The sequence below is a fragment of the Microtus pennsylvanicus genome, chromosome 14, assembly GCF_037038515.1.
Source record: "Microtus pennsylvanicus isolate mMicPen1 chromosome 14, mMicPen1.hap1, whole genome shotgun sequence".
Taxonomy (NCBI): domain Eukaryota; kingdom Metazoa; phylum Chordata; class Mammalia; order Rodentia; family Cricetidae; genus Microtus; species Microtus pennsylvanicus.
The window spans coordinates 42,943,598-42,963,182 of record NC_134592.1 but is presented as its reverse complement, the minus strand read 5'-3'; the positions used below and the strand labels follow the sequence as shown (position 1 = coordinate 42,963,182).

Here is a 19,585-nt window from a genome sequence, read left to right as displayed (position 1 = left end):
CCTAAACACAAAACCTCTTCCTTCTCTCTGACACTTCCCAGTGTCCTCTGCTGCCAAAGCTGAGAAGCAGTCTCTTAGCAAGGGATGGGGGTGGGGGTGATGTTGGTTAGGTTTTTTTTTTTTTTAAATCAACTTGACACAAGCTAGAGTTATCCAAAAAAAGGGAACCTCAAGTGAGAAAATGACTCCATAAGATCCAAATGTAGGGCGTTTTCTAATTAGTGATTGACTGAGGAGGGCCCAGCTCATTGTGGGTGGTGACATCTCTGGGCTGGTGGTCCTGGGTTCTATGAGAAAACAGGCTGAGCAAGTCATGGTGGGCAAACCAGTGAGCACCAGCCCTCCATGATCTCTGAATCAGCGCCCGTCTCCAGGTTCCTGCCCTGCTCGAGTTCCTGCCCTCACTGCTTTTAATGAGAAAGACCTGTAAGGTTCAGCTCCCTTATTGTCAATCAGACACTAAAATACGGATGCTCTCTTTGCTCAAGGTGATTATTAGAGAGGAACTCAATCGTGAGTCTTGACTGATTTTTCTTGCAGCTGGAAAAATAAAGTTGGGTCCTGGACTGACACCACAAATTTAACTAAATGATTCCAAGAGATAAATGTAAGAGCTAATAGTTTAAATTTCTTAGGGACTGGAAATACATCTTAGCAATGGGATGTTCCTCTAGCGTGTGTGGGAGACCATGGGTTTGATCTCCAGCGCCACGAAATCTGAATCAAAACATTTAAGAGATGCTCTCAGAGGAAAAGATGGGTTAAGGTCAGTTTTTAAAACTCCATTATTTCCTTTTATTTATGTGTATGTGAGTAAGCCTGTGTGAGTTTCTGTGAACTTTGTAAATGTGTGGTGCCCATGGAGGCCAGAAGAGGGCGTCGGAGGCTCTGGAACTGAAGCTGTGGATGGTAGTGAGCTGCCATGTGGGAGCTAGGAACCGAACCCAGGTCCTCTGCAAGAGCAGCAAATGATCTTAACTACTGAGCCATCTTTCCAGGCTCAGTTAAAATCTTTATGTCATCAGATTTGGGAATGATTTTTTTTTTTGGATACAAAGCATAGCCAACCAAAGAAAAAATAGACAATTTAGACCAGCAGATTATAAGCTTCTATCAATGCTCACCATCAACAGAGGTTAAAGGCGAGCTCTGGAGTAGGAGCGGGTATTTGCAAATGTTATTTCTAGTAAGAGGTTAACATTGAGAGTAATAAAAACTCCACAACCCAACAATGACAACTATAACCACGATAAGGACAAAGGGCCTGGGCGAGCAACAAGCACAGGAAAAGACATTCAAAGTCATGAATCGTTGGGGAAAAATTCAAATTAAAACCACAACGAGAGTCTAATTAATGTGGGATAGAATAGGTCTCACTAAAACAAACAAAAGCATAAAAGAGCAAATGTTGGCAAGGATGGGGAGGAAATGAAGCCTTGTGCATTGCTGGTGGCTACTCATGATGGCTGGCTTGTAACAGCTGCGTGTGGAGTTACCATGCAATCCCCTGATTCCATTTCTTGATACAGAGCCAAGAGAGTTAAAAGCGGAGCTCACCTGTGCAGTCGGACACCGGTCATAAACATCATTATTCACAACAGCCAAAAGTCAAAGGAAGCTCACAAAACATAAGCAAAGCCTGGTAGGTACGTACCAGGGAATGTGGTTCAACCTAAAAAGGAAGGATATCCCAACACGTGCCCCCATCCATTAAGTGAAGTAAGCCAATCACAACAAGACTACTCATGTCAAGTACCTAGAGTCACCAGCGCCATATAAACAAAATGAGGACACCCACGGTGCCTAACTTATGCGGGTAGCTATCTATCAGAAATGGACTGAGCCATCTCTTAAGTCAATTTAGTAGCAAAATTATGTAAATTAAGTTTCTATAGAGTATATTTTGCCACTTAAAAATAAAATGGGGACTTGCTGCCGATCACAATATTCACACCAGGTAATCTTCCTATGGGTGCTTATATAAGCACAACTATTAAACCTTTTATTCCAAAGCCCTTGGGGTTCTCTCTGCCTGTGATTGACACTGATGGCCGGAAGTACCTTCCAGCTCCCTGTTGATGCTGTCGGGCACAGTCTCCAGCAGAAAATAGAGTCTGCTCAGCTCCATACTTTCAATTTCCAGAAGCTCAACTGTTTGTTTTCTCATTTCTTCCTGAAAAAAATAATTAGACTGCATTGTTAAAAAGATAATGCATCAAAATAATGTCTATTTCCTAAGAAAGGGTCTGTTTGTTTGGGGGGTTGAAAGGCCAATTCCACCAAACCTCTCCTGCTGCTGGTTTTATGTGGCAGACGACAGGGAAAGATGACGACTTACAATCAGATTTTAATCTGCCACTGCCGATTTATCCTTTAGTTTCTGCTGGTTTTCTTTTACTCAGAACGTTTTCCTTCTGGGTACCTGTTTCCTATATCCAGCTTCAATTCATTTAAATGGTAAGAGTCCAGCAAGAAGGGCTAAACTAAGGCCACTCACTAAAAATCAAGTTTCCCTATAAATACTCATGTAGGAATAAAGAGAGCAATGCTTTTCCCCTTTAAAATATATTTATCCATGTACATGTGTACCCCCATGTATCGTGTATAATATATATGTATATATATATATTCAAATATATATATATATATATATATATATATATATATATATATATATATATATCTGGTGCCAGCAGAGATCAAAAAAGAGCCCTGGATCCTGGAACTGGAGTCATGTACTACAATGTGGGTGCTGGGAACCAACCCTGGGTGCTCTTAACTGCTGAGCATCTCTCCAGCCCCCAGACTTTTTCATATCTATAAATCTAAACAGTCTTGAGAATGATGATTCATTTGCTTGCTTTAGGTACAAATGTATTTAAAGGAGGAGAAACACTCAAAGATCATCTTTTACGTAGATAAAGACATAGCTATTTTGTAACCCGAGAAACTTCTGTCACATTTACCAACTGAAAGTCAGATTGCATAATTGCATTCTCTAGCACGTGTAGTAGAGGGGTCTGCTGGGCTGCACGCTGGAACCTAAGAAGAAATTCTTCCTTTTTGACCATAATTTCCCAAAGCTCAGCGTCATGTCAGCTGAGGGGGAGAGGGCATGGTGGGTGGTGGTGTGCTGGCTAGTTTTATGTCAACTTGGCACAAGCTAGAGTTATCTGAAAGGAGGAAACCTCAGTTGAGAAAATGCCTTCATAAGATCAGGCTGAAGGACATTTTCTTACTAGTGTATTATTTCTGCAAAAAACAGAATTCAATGCGGGTATCACCTGTACTCTGAAAGTAAGAGAATTAATTGTGAATATTTGAAGGTAGTGGAGTTGATGGTGGCTTTTATTTTTATTTTTACTTCTGCTGATTTAGTTTGTAAATTTTCTAGGAAGAACATGTATTACATTTATAGACATTGGTTATTTTATAAAATAGAGGGATTTATGTTTGCTACTTGAAAGATTTGAAGATTCAGGTATTAAGTGGAAGGGGACTAGATTCCTTAATTACGCACAGTGAAAATCTTTACTTCTATACAAACCCATATTTAATAATTAATACCATTTCAATATTAATATTTAATATTTAAATATTTTCTCTGTTCACATATTTATGCACCTTGAGCAGAGTCACACATAAATTAAGGGTTAATAAAGGTATAAGTGAAAGCCTGAAAAAATATCTTAAAGATAATACAGTACCAGTTTTTTGACAGCAACAATAATGTTCTTAAGGAAGGTTTTAACTTCTTCATTGCAAGTGAAATAGTCACCTTGCAGAGATTTTTCTGAAAAACAAAAGATTAGAATATTAAGATATCTTAAGGGATTTGTTCCAATCCTGCTTGGTTCAGCCTTTATGATCTGGTTCAAATGCTGAACCTTATGCTATTTGAATGTCTATTGAACATTGTGAATTTCCTTTGAATATGTTTCCTATTGCACAGTATCCTAACTTAGATATATGTTTTATTATCTTTAAGGAAAATCTCCCACTAAATTCATCTTTGTAGATATATCTTATGACCGGAAGAGATTTCAAAAAGATGAAATATCAATAAGCATTTACAAATGAGAAAAAGATCAGGTGTCTGTAATACAGGTTTAAAGGGTTTCCTATCCACACACACACATATACATATATATGTGTATATATATATATATGTATATATATATATATATATAAAACAAAATTATGTTGTGTCAGAAATACACACACAAGAATCCCTCATGGCATGTACTTCTGTACAAAACTGCAAACTGCAGATGAGATTCCATATTTGTCACTGGGGAGGTGTGACAGTGTTTCCATTCCCCCTTTGTTCACTGGTGTACTCAAAGAGCTCTCCTTTTCCCACAGCCTCGGCAAATAGGGAGCTCTAAGAAGAGAACACAAGTAGCCATTTCCATCTCTCGGTAGAGTGAACTTAGCATCTGCCCTCAGTTCCAGGGAAGCTGGACTCTCCCGCAGAGCTATGCTCGGTATAGTCAGACGTGTTAAAGAGGCAAAAGTGCACTACAGTCCTTTCTTTGGTCTTTATGGAGTAAGTGACCACATACCTGCTATTGCTTTAGAATATTCTGGAGACTTACACACTTTCTAACTAAACTCAGAGCAGGAAATATTTATGTTACTTTAAATAAAGTTTATTTTTAGAAAATTTCAGTTGTTTCTCATGCTGGTCTCCAACTTGCTATGTAGCCAGGGATGACCCTAACCTTTGGATCTTGTTGTCTTCACCCTCACAAGTGCTGGGATTCCCACACCCAGGTATAAGAAGCATTAATGAAGTTTCTTCCTAAGAAAAAGATCCGGGAGTGCTGTGATAGGCTGTCATCCAGACATGGCTACTGCACCTCCAAGCTCACTGCAGCTATGATCACCTATACAAGACCTGCACAAGGTGGAGTCAGTAAGGTCAGTCAGTATTTTCTACTTGTAACTCTAGCTGAGCTCAATGGGAGGAGGAGAAGTAAAACAAAGAGGCAGAGAGGAAGTTTGGTGTGGGAGGAGTGGGCGAGAGGAAGGAGGGACGGCTATGCTCAAGATAATGTGTATGCATGTACACAGTTATCAAGGGAAAAATAGAAAATTTCTCGAGTCTCCACACATTATTAGCATATGAAAAGTATTTGTGCACGATTAATAGGGTTGAATGGACACATTGATCTAGAGATAAGCACAATGAGAACTCCAGGTTCAAGTTCTAACAATGACCTTTGGCTACACGGGGGCAATTTGTGTCATTGATTATTAACTTTTTTTGTGGAGAAGTGGGAAATTAAACTCAATCCTCTAAGAGGGTGAAAGGGAAATCACCTTAACTGCAAGCCATCACAGAAATGCTTGTTCCGAAGCAGTACAATGGCCATAGTCAAACAATTAGATGGTTTGCTCTTAATGGTCTAAACGGCTTTTGCTCCCAACTAGAAATGCCTTTTGGGGACTAACATATTGAGAATTCTAACTGAATAAGCATCTTATTAGTTACTTTTGAATGGCTGTGGTCAAAATGCCTAATGGAAACAGCTTAGGGAAGGAGTTTTTTATTTTTGCTCAGGGTTTAGAGGACTTCAGTCCATCATGGATCACTGCAGCCAGTGTGTAGGAAAGCTGTTCCTTGGAAGCAGAAGGCAAGCAGCAACCCAGGGCTTGTTAAGACCTTCAAAGTCCACTCCAAGCCCGGTGGTGGTGGTGGTGGTGGTGGTGCACGCCTTTAATGCCAACACTTGAGAGGCAGAGGCAGGAAGATCTGTGAGTTCGGGGCCAGCCTGGTCTACAAGTGCTAGTTCCAGGACAGGCTCCAAAGCTACAGAGAAACCTGGTCTTGAAAAAACAAAAAACAAAACAAAGAAGCAAAACAAAACCAAACCAAAAAACGAAGGCCACTCCCATCCCGCTCAGTGACAGACTTCTCTCCGCTGAACCCCGCCCTCTAAAGCCTTCCCAGCCTCCTACAAACAGCCCCACTAGCCAAGAAACAAGTATCCGTGTTATGACCCGGTGATAGACAGATCAGAGCCAAAGCGGGCTACGTGTGTTAGCCCGTCACACACACAAGATCATTTTTGATCCGAGTCTCCCAAACACTGTCTTTTATCTAATTTTCTTTCTTAAGCATTCCTTCTTCTACGCGTCTTTAAAGTCTCCAGTTTCCCACGGTAAAGGGTGGCGGGAGAAAAACCCATGAAAGAAAGGAGAGAGGAGCGGTCTGAAGTGGAAATCAGATACTCTGGTCCAGGTCGATGGCTGGGGACACTCAATGGTTATATTCATCCTTCACCCTACAGCGCTTGAGCAGACGCGCTGAACGCTTAATCCCTCCTGGTCTCTCATCTCCCCCACTAAGAGGAACTGTTGTAGTTTCAGGAGAAGAACGCCTGCCCAGGCTCCTGTCAAGCGCCGAGCGGGCCACCATCTCCAAGGAGGACATGACTCCTGGTGTCTCTAGAACTTCTCACCCACAACTAAGAGCTGCTCTAACGCGGCGGCCGCTACGGACGAGCCCAGAGTGGGGGGGAGGCTGCATGTCTCCAGGGAGGGGCTAGTGGAGACGGAAGCCGGCTGCTTCACTGTCTCGCTGATAAACCCCTGGTCCGGGGTCCAGGAGCGTAGGGCCATCTTGCTGGGATTAGCGCCGGCGAAGTCAGAGGAACGCGGTTGCCAGGGGCAACGATGACGCTAACGTCTCCGGGCGCCCCCTTGTGGCCCCCACCGGTGGTAGGCATCTCCTTTGGTTCTCTACCACCAAAGCCTAAGTGATTCTGGTTAAATGACTTCAGCTTTTGGCCGTGTTACATTTCTGACACTTTCCTTACACACCGCATCTGGGAACAACAAGAACCACGTTTGAACGCCTCGGGCCTCTCCGTATAGTAGCTCTCTTAATCTGCTCGGTGACTTCATGTGGCAGTCTTTTTATTCGGAGGAGGAAACTGAGGCATGGGTGATTAAGTGAGTTTCCGAGGCCACAGGAAGACAGCACTGGGCCCATTGAATACTGCACTAGGTTTTTACCCTCCCAGGACTATTTTATGAACACATTTTGCCTTGAACCATAGTTCTTTTTATCCTTTTGTGAACTATTTGATGACAGCGACACGTGACTGATCAGGCGCGGTGTTGAGTGTGGTCAGCTCTGCCTGTCTAGAGACAAGCAAGACGGTTTAAGGGCCCTTCCTAAGGTTTCTTTGCAGATGTTGGAACTGAAGTCGTACTGATTGTAATATCATTAGCTGTCAACTATGTGGTGTTTATGTTTTGGATCCTGTTCTGAATACGTTCCCTCCAGGGACCCATTTAACCATTGTTAGCCTTTGGGGTGGGTATCTGGACCCACTTTCTAGGGGAGGACCCTGGGTCTGCCTTCTGCCATCATCTGGATGCTACCACATCCAGAGAAGGCCTCCAGCCTAATCACTTCCAGAATCTAGATATTCTTCGTCCAGGAGAGTCTTATCCTGACTCTGGGCACTGTCTTGGCTCCTCTCCTTTTGCTAGATTTAGTCTAATTATATTCAGACCAGTTCTTGCCTCTGAATTATTCCCTCTTTGACGGATACAAGAAGGCCGGTTTCCCAAACTCTCTTGTGATCTTGGCTTTCTGGGTAAGTTGAACCAATAGGAGACGCTAGGCAGAGGTTAGGAGGCAGGAAAACCATTCTGTTTCTGTTTAGAGGGAGAGTTTTCCAGCCTTGAAGGACCTCAGGTGGGCAGGTTTGGAACCTGAGAGCTTGAAAGGGATGATTCCAGAACTCCAGCAGTTTCCAGATGCTCAGTAGAAAATATGGGGACCTGAGTACCACACAGGGTCCTGGTGGTGGGAGTGTGAGGATCATACAGGGTCCTGGTGGTTTTCTGATGTTTTCCTTTTATTTGTCTTTTATTATCCTTGTGGCATATTTCCTCTGAGAGCTTCCTCTCTGGAAACATACACACTAGACCATTATAATCTGACCTGTATAGTCTTCCTTCTCATCACCCCCTTTATATCACTGTTCTTTGCTGTCTACACATGAAGGCTTATTCCCAAGGGACTATCAGCATCCTTCCTACACATTAGTGTCATTATAGGTTTTCTAGTTGTTCAAAATCTCTTTCTGTTATTGGTAATATTTTATTCTCTCTGAACATGTTTCATGAAACATGTCCAACATCTTCTTTGCTCATGGTTTTTTTTTAATGAAAGTAACTCCATCATTTTCAAAGGAACTTTCAATTTTGAACTAGAAATCTGGACAAACAACATGAAACATGTCCTAGAAACACAGCAAAAGTTTTTTACACGCATTACTATTCAAATAAAAATAGTGCTCTCATCTTTACATTGTATAATTGAGGATCAAAAGAATAATAATTTAAAGAGTTGGTACTGAGAATGTAAATTTCTATACCTTAACAGGAGAACAACTTAGGACATTGTATGAGGAGTCAGCATATAACACATAACACATCATAGAATGGTTCTGCGTGCATGCATGTGTGTGTGCTTGTGTGTGTGAGCGAGTGCTCAATCCTTTGTATAGTTTTCAAAGGTCAGTGTTGGGTGATTTCCTCAGGAGTTCTCCATTTTACATTTTGAGGCAGGGTCCCTCACTGAAAGTGGAACTAGCCCATTTGACTAGACTAGCTAGCCAGCAAGCCACAGAGAACGTCCTGCCTCCCTGCTTTCCCAGTTCTGGGAACTTAGGGAAACACTGCTATGCCAAGCTTTTACGTGAACACTGGGAACATAAACTTGGGGCTTTGTGCTATGTAGTAAGGATTATATCAACTGAGCCTTCTCTTCAGCCCAAATAATAGTTCTTAAAGAAACCAACCACGACTGTGTTCAAGGACATACTATGAACTTGCTAGTTGCCATTTTATTTTATTAAAAATTTTTAGTTAGTATACGAAATGTGACATTTTCACACACATCATTATGCATACATGATAATATAGGTATAAAGTTCTATTTTAAGCAATAAAAATTGTATATAGTCCACTGTGTATGTGTGCACTGGGACCGTTTTTAAGCAACCTTCGGGACATCCACGCAGTGGGACAACCTAAGAAGTGAGCCATTAAGTGGTTTAGGGCGTGGCTCCTGTCTGATGAATTTAAATGAGCTCTACCACCTACGGCATAGAGTGTATCTTCAGACTGGCGGCCTCTATTCATGTCACTCATGGCTCGAAATGAGTGGAAGCAATAATAGCTCTTAATTCGTAGGATTGTTGGAAAGACTATCCAAACTATTACTAATCCTTATGAAATGCCAAAAATTATATGGTTAATCAATACTGTAAATATTAGAAAGAATGGCTATCAATTTGCATGCACATACCTACAGAAACACTTGAGAGAGGCGGGCATGTTCATTGTTTTCATCATAACGATCATCTCAGTGTTTATGGCAGAACTGACCTCACTGGAGCTTTGGCTCACTGTAGCTTACTGTACATCACTTATCCCTGGCTAGAACTCTAAACTTTGTATGCCGGTATTTCTTGATGATACTGTGTCTGTCTCAGCACGGTCTTATAAAACAGTTCTAAGTGCACAAGATGCTGCAGAGACACAATGCATTAGTCAACTGATTTAAAAGGAAGAGGGGCTGATTTCACTCCTAGATTTGGGCCCATGGTTGATTGACTGGTGACATGTAGTCTGCAGTAAGACGGAGAGCCAGAGGGTGGTTCCAGGATCTTTTTCAAGGGTACACCTCAGTGACCTAACTTCCTTTTGCTGAGCTCTACCTGTTAAGGGTTCCAGCATCTCTAGTAGCATCATAGGCTGAAGACCAAGATTTCAAAATGTGTGACATTTCAGATCCGGGATGTAGTGCCTCAATACCCATCCCCTCATATGTTAGAATCCAGTAAGCGAGGTGCATGGAGCTACAGATTACGTGATAGGAAAAAGAACCATTTGGGGTTTCGGAAGTTGTAAAGCAAAGAAATGCTTCTTTTTATGAAAACTTCATTTTTAACTTACTTTCTGTCTATATGCTCAAACCAATTCAAGTGTATCCTTAATTATTGATCTTTATGTATTATGCTAAATTGATATTTCTGAGCAACTTAAGAGGTGATTTAGCAGAAAAAAAACTCAGGGATCTTTCTATAATCCTACAATAAATGTTTGTTAAATTAAAGTTAGAACCTTAACTTAAAAGACTACTAAACAAGGGTCTGGGGACATAGCTCAGGTAGCAAACTACTTGTGGCAAAAGTGTAAGGATTTGTGTTCGACTCCCAGAACCCAGGTATAGAGCTCATCATGGTGGTGCAGCAGAGAAAGGGAGATCCCGCTGAGCCTAACCAGTATGCCACAGGTCCCCCAAACAAGGTAAATGCCTCCTGAGGATTGGCACCCAAAGTTGTTCTTTGGTTTCCACATGCTACACACACACACACACACACACACACACGCACGCACGCATGCACGCACGCACTCACTCATGCACATGGAGCAAACTGAGTCTCTGCCACCCTCACTCCAAACCCTACAAGTCTAGCACACTGTCCTATGCCCAATCAGGGTTTAGTCGACACAGTGTTCCTATCTTTCTGTCCTACCATCTTCAGCATGCTGTCTCATCACCTAAAGGCCTACCCCCTTCATGGCTATCTATGGTTGCTGCAGCCCCAGATGTCCTGCAATTGTACAAAGCAGGGAAAGCAGAAATTCTCACACGTGAAAGTCTGTTACTTTCTTCTAGGAAGGAATTTGTCCAGCATTTCACATATTTCCTTGTGGCCGGTGTCCTGAGTGGAATAACAAGGCCACCCAGAGGAGAAGTTAGAACAGTGAGGGTTTACATTGCCATCTCCGTGGACATGGCAGGAGTCGAGAGGCTTCAGGCAAGCTGGGAGCCAGGCTCTACATAAGTCAACCAAATTCACATATAATCTCAAGGTCAGCTCCAAGCTAGCTGTGACTTCATGTTTCCCTTGGGACTGAGAAGGAATCAAAAAAGTTTCTCAGGCTGAACAGGAAGGGCGTTTGTGTCTAGTGTATCTCCCAAATGTAAGCCTTCCAGTTGACTTCATGCTGGCGGGTCTGTACGATGTTTTTATAATAGAATATTCATGCTCTCAGAATTTCTAGTGGCTTCTAAAGTGCCGTGATTGATTTGGTTTAAAATCTAAAAGAAAACCTATCTGGGGGAGGAAGGAGGTCAACAAGAGCGGGGGCAGGTGACCTGGGGGTGGACACAAATTAGACTGGAGTATGCTATAATTTTCTTACTTTTAAACAAGTTAAAATGAAAACAAGTTAATTAACTAAAACAAGTTAAAGAACGAAGTGCCTATCTTCAGTTCCCAGTTACAGTGACTCTGGCATGTGGTTATTTGTGGCAAAATGGCAGAGAAAGCATGTGCCCTACGCGGTACCAGATTGTTGGCAGGGAGGCAGACAGATGGAAGTACCCTGGTAGAGGGATGCCAAGGGAGGAAAGCCAGGTACCCGGTACCCCTCAGGAAGGACAGGCTGTGTCAGCCAGAGTTCAGAACAACACTCAGCTCAGAGGCTCCCTTCAGTTTTCTCTCTTGACTGCTTGCTTTCAATAACCAAATGGTCTTGGGACAACTCTTGACCACATCATTGCTAATGGTTTTAAGTAATTTGCCTCTTTTGTCTTCATTCTTAACATGTGAAGTGGAAATTTGTATCCTGGGATTGTGGACAGAAAGCAGAATGAAGATGTTCTAACCACAGAACACTTTCAAAGGATTTCCCACCTCAAGCAGTTCTTGTCTTTGCCGTGCGAGGGGAAAATAAACGCTCTTTCTGAAAAGCGAATGCAACTGTTCTTTCCACCAGGCCTTGATTTGTTAGTCAAACCCCAGTGATGATTATGTGAGCCAACAGCTGCAATAGTACAAATGGGAAACTGGCTTTATTTCCATGCCATTTCTCCTGGGTGCTGGTGACGGCCTGCAAGGTTGAGAGGGAATCTCAGTGCAGGAAGTGATCTCAGTGCAGGAAGGTCCTCTGCTATCACACACAGGCCTGGACGGCCGCACAGGACACCAGGCTCATTCCCACACTCAGTTGGTGTCTGCAAGATTGGGCAGTATGTCCAGCATAAAGCATTTGTATGCCAAGAAAGACCAGGGATGGGAACTTGAAGGAGGTCAGAGGGAACCCTAGAGGAGTCAGGAAGAATTAAAATATGAGAAAGAGGAAAAGAAAAGGTGGGCACCTGGGGATGTCTACTGTCGCCCCTGGGGTCCCTCTTCTCTAGAGTCTTCCCCAATTCCAGGGACGGAGAACTGAGCAATTGGGCTTTCCCTAAAAGTTTAGTTCTGACACATACGGTCACAAGGAGTTGGGTTTACTGTACACGAAATATCCTAACCGGCCCTTCGAGTAGACACATGAGTAGATTTGGTTCCTATTCTTGAGAAAGCGGCCCTGAGGTGGGGAAAGGAGCCACACCTGCTGCTCCTGCCCGCAGAGTGTTTCACCTCCTCCCAAAACAGCCGCTTCCATGACTGCGTCACAGCTCTGTGGGGTACTTATTATCATTCTTTTTGGAAAAAGAAAATTACATTAATATTAGCATGTGGCTAATGAGAGAGGAAGTGGGATTCCCAGCCAGAGCTGCGTGAGGCTCACTATATACGCACTGGGAAGGGCCTTCCTTGAGTTCCAACCAAGAGGGTGAGCTTCCTGTGGCAGTCAGAGCTGAGGTAGCTCCCTCCGCGGGGAAAGTGGAAGCCGCTCCGCACCTGCAGTGTGGCAGAGGTAACACTTTCATGGTCGATGAAAACACATCAGTTACAGGGATTAGGACTTTGGTACACTTACCCAGTGACCAGAGATTAAACTGGGCCGGAAGCAGTCAGTGCTCCAGTGAGCAACAATCCCTCACCTTTCCGCTCTCCAAAGTCGCTCGTGAGCCAGGCGGCATCCTTCCCAGAAAGGTAAGCAGTGGTATTTTAAACAGTCTCTTACCAGCCTCTCAAACACTTTCAACACTCTGATTCTTTAAGTATAAAGGATTCTCCGTTTTCTTTATTTCTTATTTCCTCTTAATTCTTATTCTTAAAATGGGTACCAGATTAGATTTTTCATATGAAGGTGACTCAGCAAAGAATAAACTTCCCACTTGACTTTAAAAATCTCTTCTTAAAATTTACAAAATGCCAGGAAACACAGGATGACCTCCATATGTGAATGCAATTGACTGTTTCTGGAGTCCCTTGGGAGAGTGGAAACACAAAGAAGCCTGGCTCCCACTTTTTCCCACCCCCAGGAGCCTTCTTCCTCAGTCAGCTCCCTGTTCACAGTGACAGCCATGTTTTCCTCTGTTTCCTCTGCTTAAATCTGCGCCTTACCCTCCCTTCCTTACCACATGCTGTGGTTTGGAAATGGCTTGACCTCCAGGGATTTCCACAAAAGAGGTTTGGCTTCTGTGTGGTGGAAATGAAGTGGCCAGTCTTTTAGTAAGAAGGTGATGGGGGGGGTACACAGATTATTAAATATGGGTTAAAGCAAGATGTGAGAATTAGCCAATAAGAGGCTAGAGCTAATGGGCCAGGCAGTGTTTAAAAGAATACAGTTTCCGTGTAATTATTTCTGGTAAAGCTAGCGGTGCGGGATCCGGGTGGCAGAACGCAGCCCACCGCTCCTATCACTACAAGAAGGGCCCTTGGCAAGGTGGCAAGACAGGTCCTCCCCTCCTTCCTGGCGATGAGATGTTCCCCTCTTGTGCTTCTGCCATGGTAGGGACTTGTGCCATGATGTGATAGTCGAGAACACCTGCCCTCAACGTGACTGCCGCTGTGCTGTGTGGACTCTGGGCATCCAAATCTTGGCAAGACAGACCTCTGTCGCTGTGAATACCCAGCCTTCGGTATTTCATTCTAGCAATGAAAAGTAGGCAAGCACAGACATCTTTTAAAAGAGTGGTCTACATCATGGCTAGGGTGCATCCCTTTACCTTGAACCTAAATTGCCTCCTCTTCATCTTTACTGTGTGTGTGTGTATACACGGGTACAGAGGTCAGTGGTTAACACTGGGTATCTTCCCATTTGCTTCTGTCCTTATTTTTTAAGATAGGCCAGAACCTGGAAACAACCTAGATGCCCTTCAATGGAAGAATGGATGAAGAAAGTGTGGAATATATACACATTAGAGTACTATGCTGCGGTAAAAAACAATGACTTCTCGAATTTTGCATGCAAATGGATGGAAATAGAAAACACTATACTGAGTGAGGTAACCCAGACCCAAAAAGATGAATATGGGATGTACTCACTCATAATTGGTTTCTAGCCATAAATAAGGGACACGGAGCCTACAATTGGTGATCCTAAAGAAGCTAAGTAAGAAGGTGAACCAAAGGAAAAACATATAGTTATCCTCTGGGCTATGGGAAGTAGACAAAGTTGCCGGGGAGAAAATTGAGATCTTGGGGGTGGGGTGGGATGGGGGTAAGGGGAGATGGGGAAAGAAAAGGGAGAAGGGGAGGAAGGGGGAACTTGAAGAAAAAGGAGGATTGAGATAAAGGAAGGTTGGATAGGGGAGCACGGAAGCACAACTCTTAGTTAAGGGAGCCACCTTAGGGTTGGCAAGAGATTTGAACCTAGAGTGGCTCCCAGGTGCCCAAGCCGAGGTCCCCAGTTAATTCCTTGGGCAGCTGAGGATAGGGAACCTGAAATGACCCTATCCCATAGCAATACTGACGAATATCTTGCATATCATCATAGAACCTTCATCTGGTGATGGATGGAGATAGAGACAGAGACCCACACTGGAGCACTGGACTGAGCTCCCAAGGTCCCAATGAGGAGCAGAAGGAGGGAGAACAAGAGCAAAGAAGTCGGGACCACGAGGGGTGCACCCACCCACTGAGACAGTGGAGCTGATCTATTGGGAGCTCACCAAGGCCAGCTGGACTGTGACTGAAAAAGCATGGGATAAAACTGGACTCTCTGAACATGGCGAACAATGAGGGCTGATGAGACGCAAAGGACAATGGCACGGGGTTTTGATCCTACGTAATGTGCTGGCTTTGTGGGAGCCTAGCCAGTTTGGATGTTCACCTTCCTAGATATGGACGGAGGGGGAGGACCTAGGACTTACCACAGGACAGGGAACCCTGACTGCTCTTTGGACTGGAGAGGGAGGGGGAAAGGAGTGGGGGGAGGGGGAGAAGGGTGGGAGGAGAGGGAGAAGGGTGGGAGGAGGGGGAGGGAAATGGGAGGCTGGGAGGAGGTGGAAACTTTTTTTTTTTCTCATTTTCTCAATAAAAAAAAAAGAAAAAAAAAGATAGGGTTCTCACTGAACCTGGAGCCTGTCAGTTCAGCTAGTCTCGGTTGGCAGGCAAGCCTCGGGGAACCTCCTGCCTGTCTCCCCTGCACTGCGATTACAAGTGTGTGTCATTAGCCTTTCCCACACAGGTGACCAGGATCAAACTTGATGTAATAGATGCTCGTATTGGTTCTCTAGAGGGACAGAACCAGTAAAATGAATAGATACATATATGTGTGTATAAAATTTATTAAATCAGTTTATGTGGAAAGAGTAACAACAGTTGGATCACACTGAAGAGTTTGAGAAACCTGTGGTTGCTCAGTTTAGGAGGTTAGGTTCTGCCACAGTCCCAATCTGGTGCAGAAAACGTGGAGGTTTCCAAGAGAGCCACCAATCCTCGGTCGATGGTGGAAACCCAGAAATGCTGGGCAATAGCATAACCATCACCACCACCACCATAACCATTATCACCACCATCACCACCACCACCATCACCATCACCATCATCATCATCATCATCATCATCATCACATCATCCACCGCTGCCACCACCACGATCATTACCACCACCACCACCACCACCATCATCATCTTATTCTTCAGCAGCAGCAGCAGCAGCAGCAGCAGCAGCAGCAGCAGCAGCAGCAGCAGCAGCAGCAGCAGTAGCAGCAGCAGCAGCAGCAGCAGCTCCATCATCACTGGTAGTAGCAGTAGTAGTACAGCAGTGGTAAATCAGCTGAGACAAGGAGTCCAGACAAGGAAAGGGCGTGTAACCTTCCTTCTGCCCTGTTCTTTTCTCTTTGGGCTGCAGCCAGAAGGTGCTGTCCACACCTGGAGCGGGCCTTCCCCAATTATTTACGGCAATCACAATAGCTCCACAGTGGAGGCTTCCTGGCTGGGTGACTCTAATTTGTGGCAAGCTGATGTTAAACTAGTCATCACAACACTTAACATATTGTTGAAGAGACAACAGAAAATTTCATATATGTGTAATTTTTTAAGACATAGAGTTCAAAAGCTGCAGTTTGGGTTTTATTAGAAAGGGGAAAACACATGCAAAAAAAAGTTATCTCTTCAGGATGGACCACACTAATTTCATTTCTAAGCCAGTGTCCCAGTTAGGGTTCCTATGCTGTGATGAAACTCCATGACCAAAACAATTTGGGGAGGGAAGGTTTATTAGGCTCATAGTTCCACATCATAGTCAAGTACTGAAGGAATTCAGGACAAGAACTCAAATGGGGCAGGAACCAGGAGGCAGGAGCTGATGCAGAGGCCATGGAGGGGTGCTGTTACTGGCTTGATTCCCATGGCTAGCTCAGCCTGCTTTTCCTATAGAACCCAGGACCATTAGAAACATCCACAATGAGCGGAGTCTTCCCCCATAAATCCCGAATTAAGAAAATGCCCTAGATCTGCATCTTAAGGAGATATTTTCTCAATTGAGGATCCCTAATCTCAGATGACTTTAGCTTGTGTCAAGTTGACATAAACTATGCAGCACAGAAAATACGGAGGCGAAAAGTAATGGGTCACAATTGCAATCAGCACTTGGGAGGCTGAGGCAGGAAGACTGTGAATTTGAGGCCAGGTTGCGCTAACAGAGTAAAGCCCAGTCTACAAAAACATCACTATAGCCATTAGTTAAAAAAAACAAAAACAAAAACAAAAAAACCTCACTAAGTCGGTAGTTAAAAGCTGGCATTCTAAAGACCCAAGGGACTTCTCGGCATCATCTTAAACTGCAGATAAAATTTGAGTCTGTGAGTTAATTGTTACACCAAAATTATTACTTCATGAGCATTTGGACCTCTTGGCCTGATTTCAGGTTATGAGAATGAACCCTCCGCTCTGTGGGATAATGGGCATCTAGAGTTAATGAATGAAGTCACCACGATCTCCCCGCTCCGGTTTCTTTTTCTGTTGCTGTGTGGATGTGTGTTCTAGACCAGGGGGACTGTGCATATGAAATTAAGCCATTACATAAAACTCCTTAAGATTTGCACTTTCCCGTCTCTGTTCACAGCAGGATTGTTATATAACAGCCACATTCAACCCTCTTTGGCTGGGAAGGTCCAAATGGAAAAACAGCTTGGAAAAAACCCTGCAGTTAAACCCTTAGACTCTCTGATGCTCTTCCAATAAATGCCCACCGAATGTTCACATATGCTAGTGGATTTCTCCTGCAGCAGTCAGAGTCTTGCTGAGGAAACACGGTTCCTCACCTGAAGAGACTGCAGGGGAGGGGAGGGAGGAAAGGTTTCGTGCACAGAACCCACCCTACAAATCAGGACAGCCCTCTGAGGACTTGTTTTAGCTTTGACCAGCTGTGCAAACACTGTGCTTCAGTTTCCCCATATCACGAAAGTAAAATAGGCCCGGGAATCTTGCAGGATTTTGAAATTTTAGTTAGAGATGTTTATAAAGAGCGCACTCTACACGGTGCCTGGCTGGAAGACACTGTCCTAAGAATTTTCATCTCAATAGCCTCAAAATCACCTTCCTGACTCACGAACGAGGCATGCAGCTTGGATAATAATTTAGATGTACCCTGTAGAACACCCAATTTATAGATTAAGGAATAAAATTAAAATATCTTCTAGAGAGAGAGAGAAAGAGAGAGAACAAAAAAAATGGTAGAGACATTTTAATCAAGAAAAACTGTAAGAAAGACCAGGAGGAAATACTTGTTCAGGGACATTCTTCCCAGTGACAGGCTTAAGTTGGGAAGTCAGATGGGCTAGCTTAAATAGCCTACCATAATGTGCAAATACCGTAATGTGCATATACCAGAATGGACACGTTGTCATCATGGAGAGCTGCATGTTTTGTTGGGTACATGTTCCATGCCATTACATGCAATGGCTGTTCTTTCCTTCTCAGAGAAGCATAAAGAGCACAACCTGTATTATAAAGAACAGAAAGTAAGACAAGATAAATTTGTCCTGGGGATATTATCTGGTGGCAAATTTTCCTGTAACTTTGGGTCACTTGGGCGTAGACATTGGACAGAATGTTCATTGTAGAGTTTCTGGGACATCTGATGAATGCCACATGAGAAAATGCCTACCTCACAGTGGCTTCTCTCTGGAGGCTTCATGTGCCCTGGTAATTTGTCCTTCAGAGAATCCACATGCCAAGGCTTCGTGTTTGCCTCTGATGTGTTTCAAAAATAAGAGAACGGTAAACCAGAAGCCCTGACAAGGGTGCACTCAGGAGAGGAGGGAAGGAAACATCACCAAATTCAGCTGAACCATCTAAACTTTAATTTTCTAAGTAATCTCTTGAGTATAGCGCCCCAAAAGGTTCTCATGACAGTTCGGAGAATGGGCAAAGGTACACCTTGCTGGGCTTTCTCCCTAACCTGTCTTGTGAGGTTCCTGCTCCCTCCTCTGAAGAGGAGCACCGTTTGGCAGTGGGTGGGCAGAAATCATAGCCAGCTTTACTCTAGCTGTGGCCAAGGAAGAACATCAGTAATAAAAATGACCAAATGATCTTTATTCAAATGATGTGTTTCTCAGTTGCATTACAGCTTACGGATGGGATATGGGTGTGATTGAATATTTTGCCCTCCCCATTTAAATATGAACTGTGTCATATCCCACCACCTTTATTGTTGGGATGATCCATGAGACAGGCCATGCCCATCCACTTAGCTCCTCCAGAGGCAGTCAAGGCTTTCTATGGTTCACAGCCAGAATGGAGAATTGTCTCGTTTACAGAATTGTCTCATTTACTCTGGGTTCCCTGGTGGGTCTCTTTTCCGCCATCTTCTTACCTGTCTGCTGGCTCTCCACACTATCTCTACCCCCTCCAGTATCTTCTTGGCTAATGTTTCCTGTAGCTTGGCTAATGTTGCAGCCCCGTGGAGTGCCCAAAGTCCCACCTAATCTTAAGTCACTTCTCTGAGCCTGTCTTTCCCCTCAGGCACCTCCTCCACCTCTGCCATCAATTGGGATCCCTAATTAGATCCTCCTGTGAAGGTGGGAAGGAATTCTAGACCAACTGGAGAAATGAAACAGGTGATACTGATGGCCAGTTCTGCCCAAGAAAAACACCTCTAAGACACCATGTTCTAAAAGGCTTGAGATTGGAAGCCTACAGAAAGACTCAATCCTTTTATTTATGAATGTATATTCAGTTTTTTTCTTTGAGTATTGGTGATTGAAGCCAGGTCCTCACACAGGTAAACACAGGTTGTGTGACTGAACTATACAAGCTTAGCCCCAAACCCTCCTCTTCTGTTATCACTAGATGTTAAAAAATAGACAGGCACCAATTTAAGCTTATTATCTTCCCTCCCTAAGGCAGTTCTTCTGGGCTCTT

At 43.8% G+C, this 19,585-nt stretch overlaps 1 protein-coding gene across 1 annotated transcript in view; it reads right to left on the bottom strand.

Moving 5' to 3' along the window:
• Ccdc175 (coiled-coil domain containing 175) overlaps window positions 1-6,627 on the bottom strand; it is a 47,891-nt gene extending 41,264 nt beyond the window's left edge. The window contains exons 1-3 of the mRNA XM_075947549.1: window positions 6,468-6,627; window positions 3,708-3,793; window positions 2,062-2,173 (exon numbers count right to left, since the gene is read on the bottom strand). Of these exons, the coding sequence (XP_075803664.1) occupies window positions 2,062-2,173; window positions 3,708-3,793; window positions 6,468-6,627 (358 nt within the window). The remainder of the gene's footprint in view (window positions 1-2,061; window positions 2,174-3,707; window positions 3,794-6,467) is intronic.
• Between the last annotated feature and the right edge of the window lie 12,958 nt (window positions 6,628-19,585).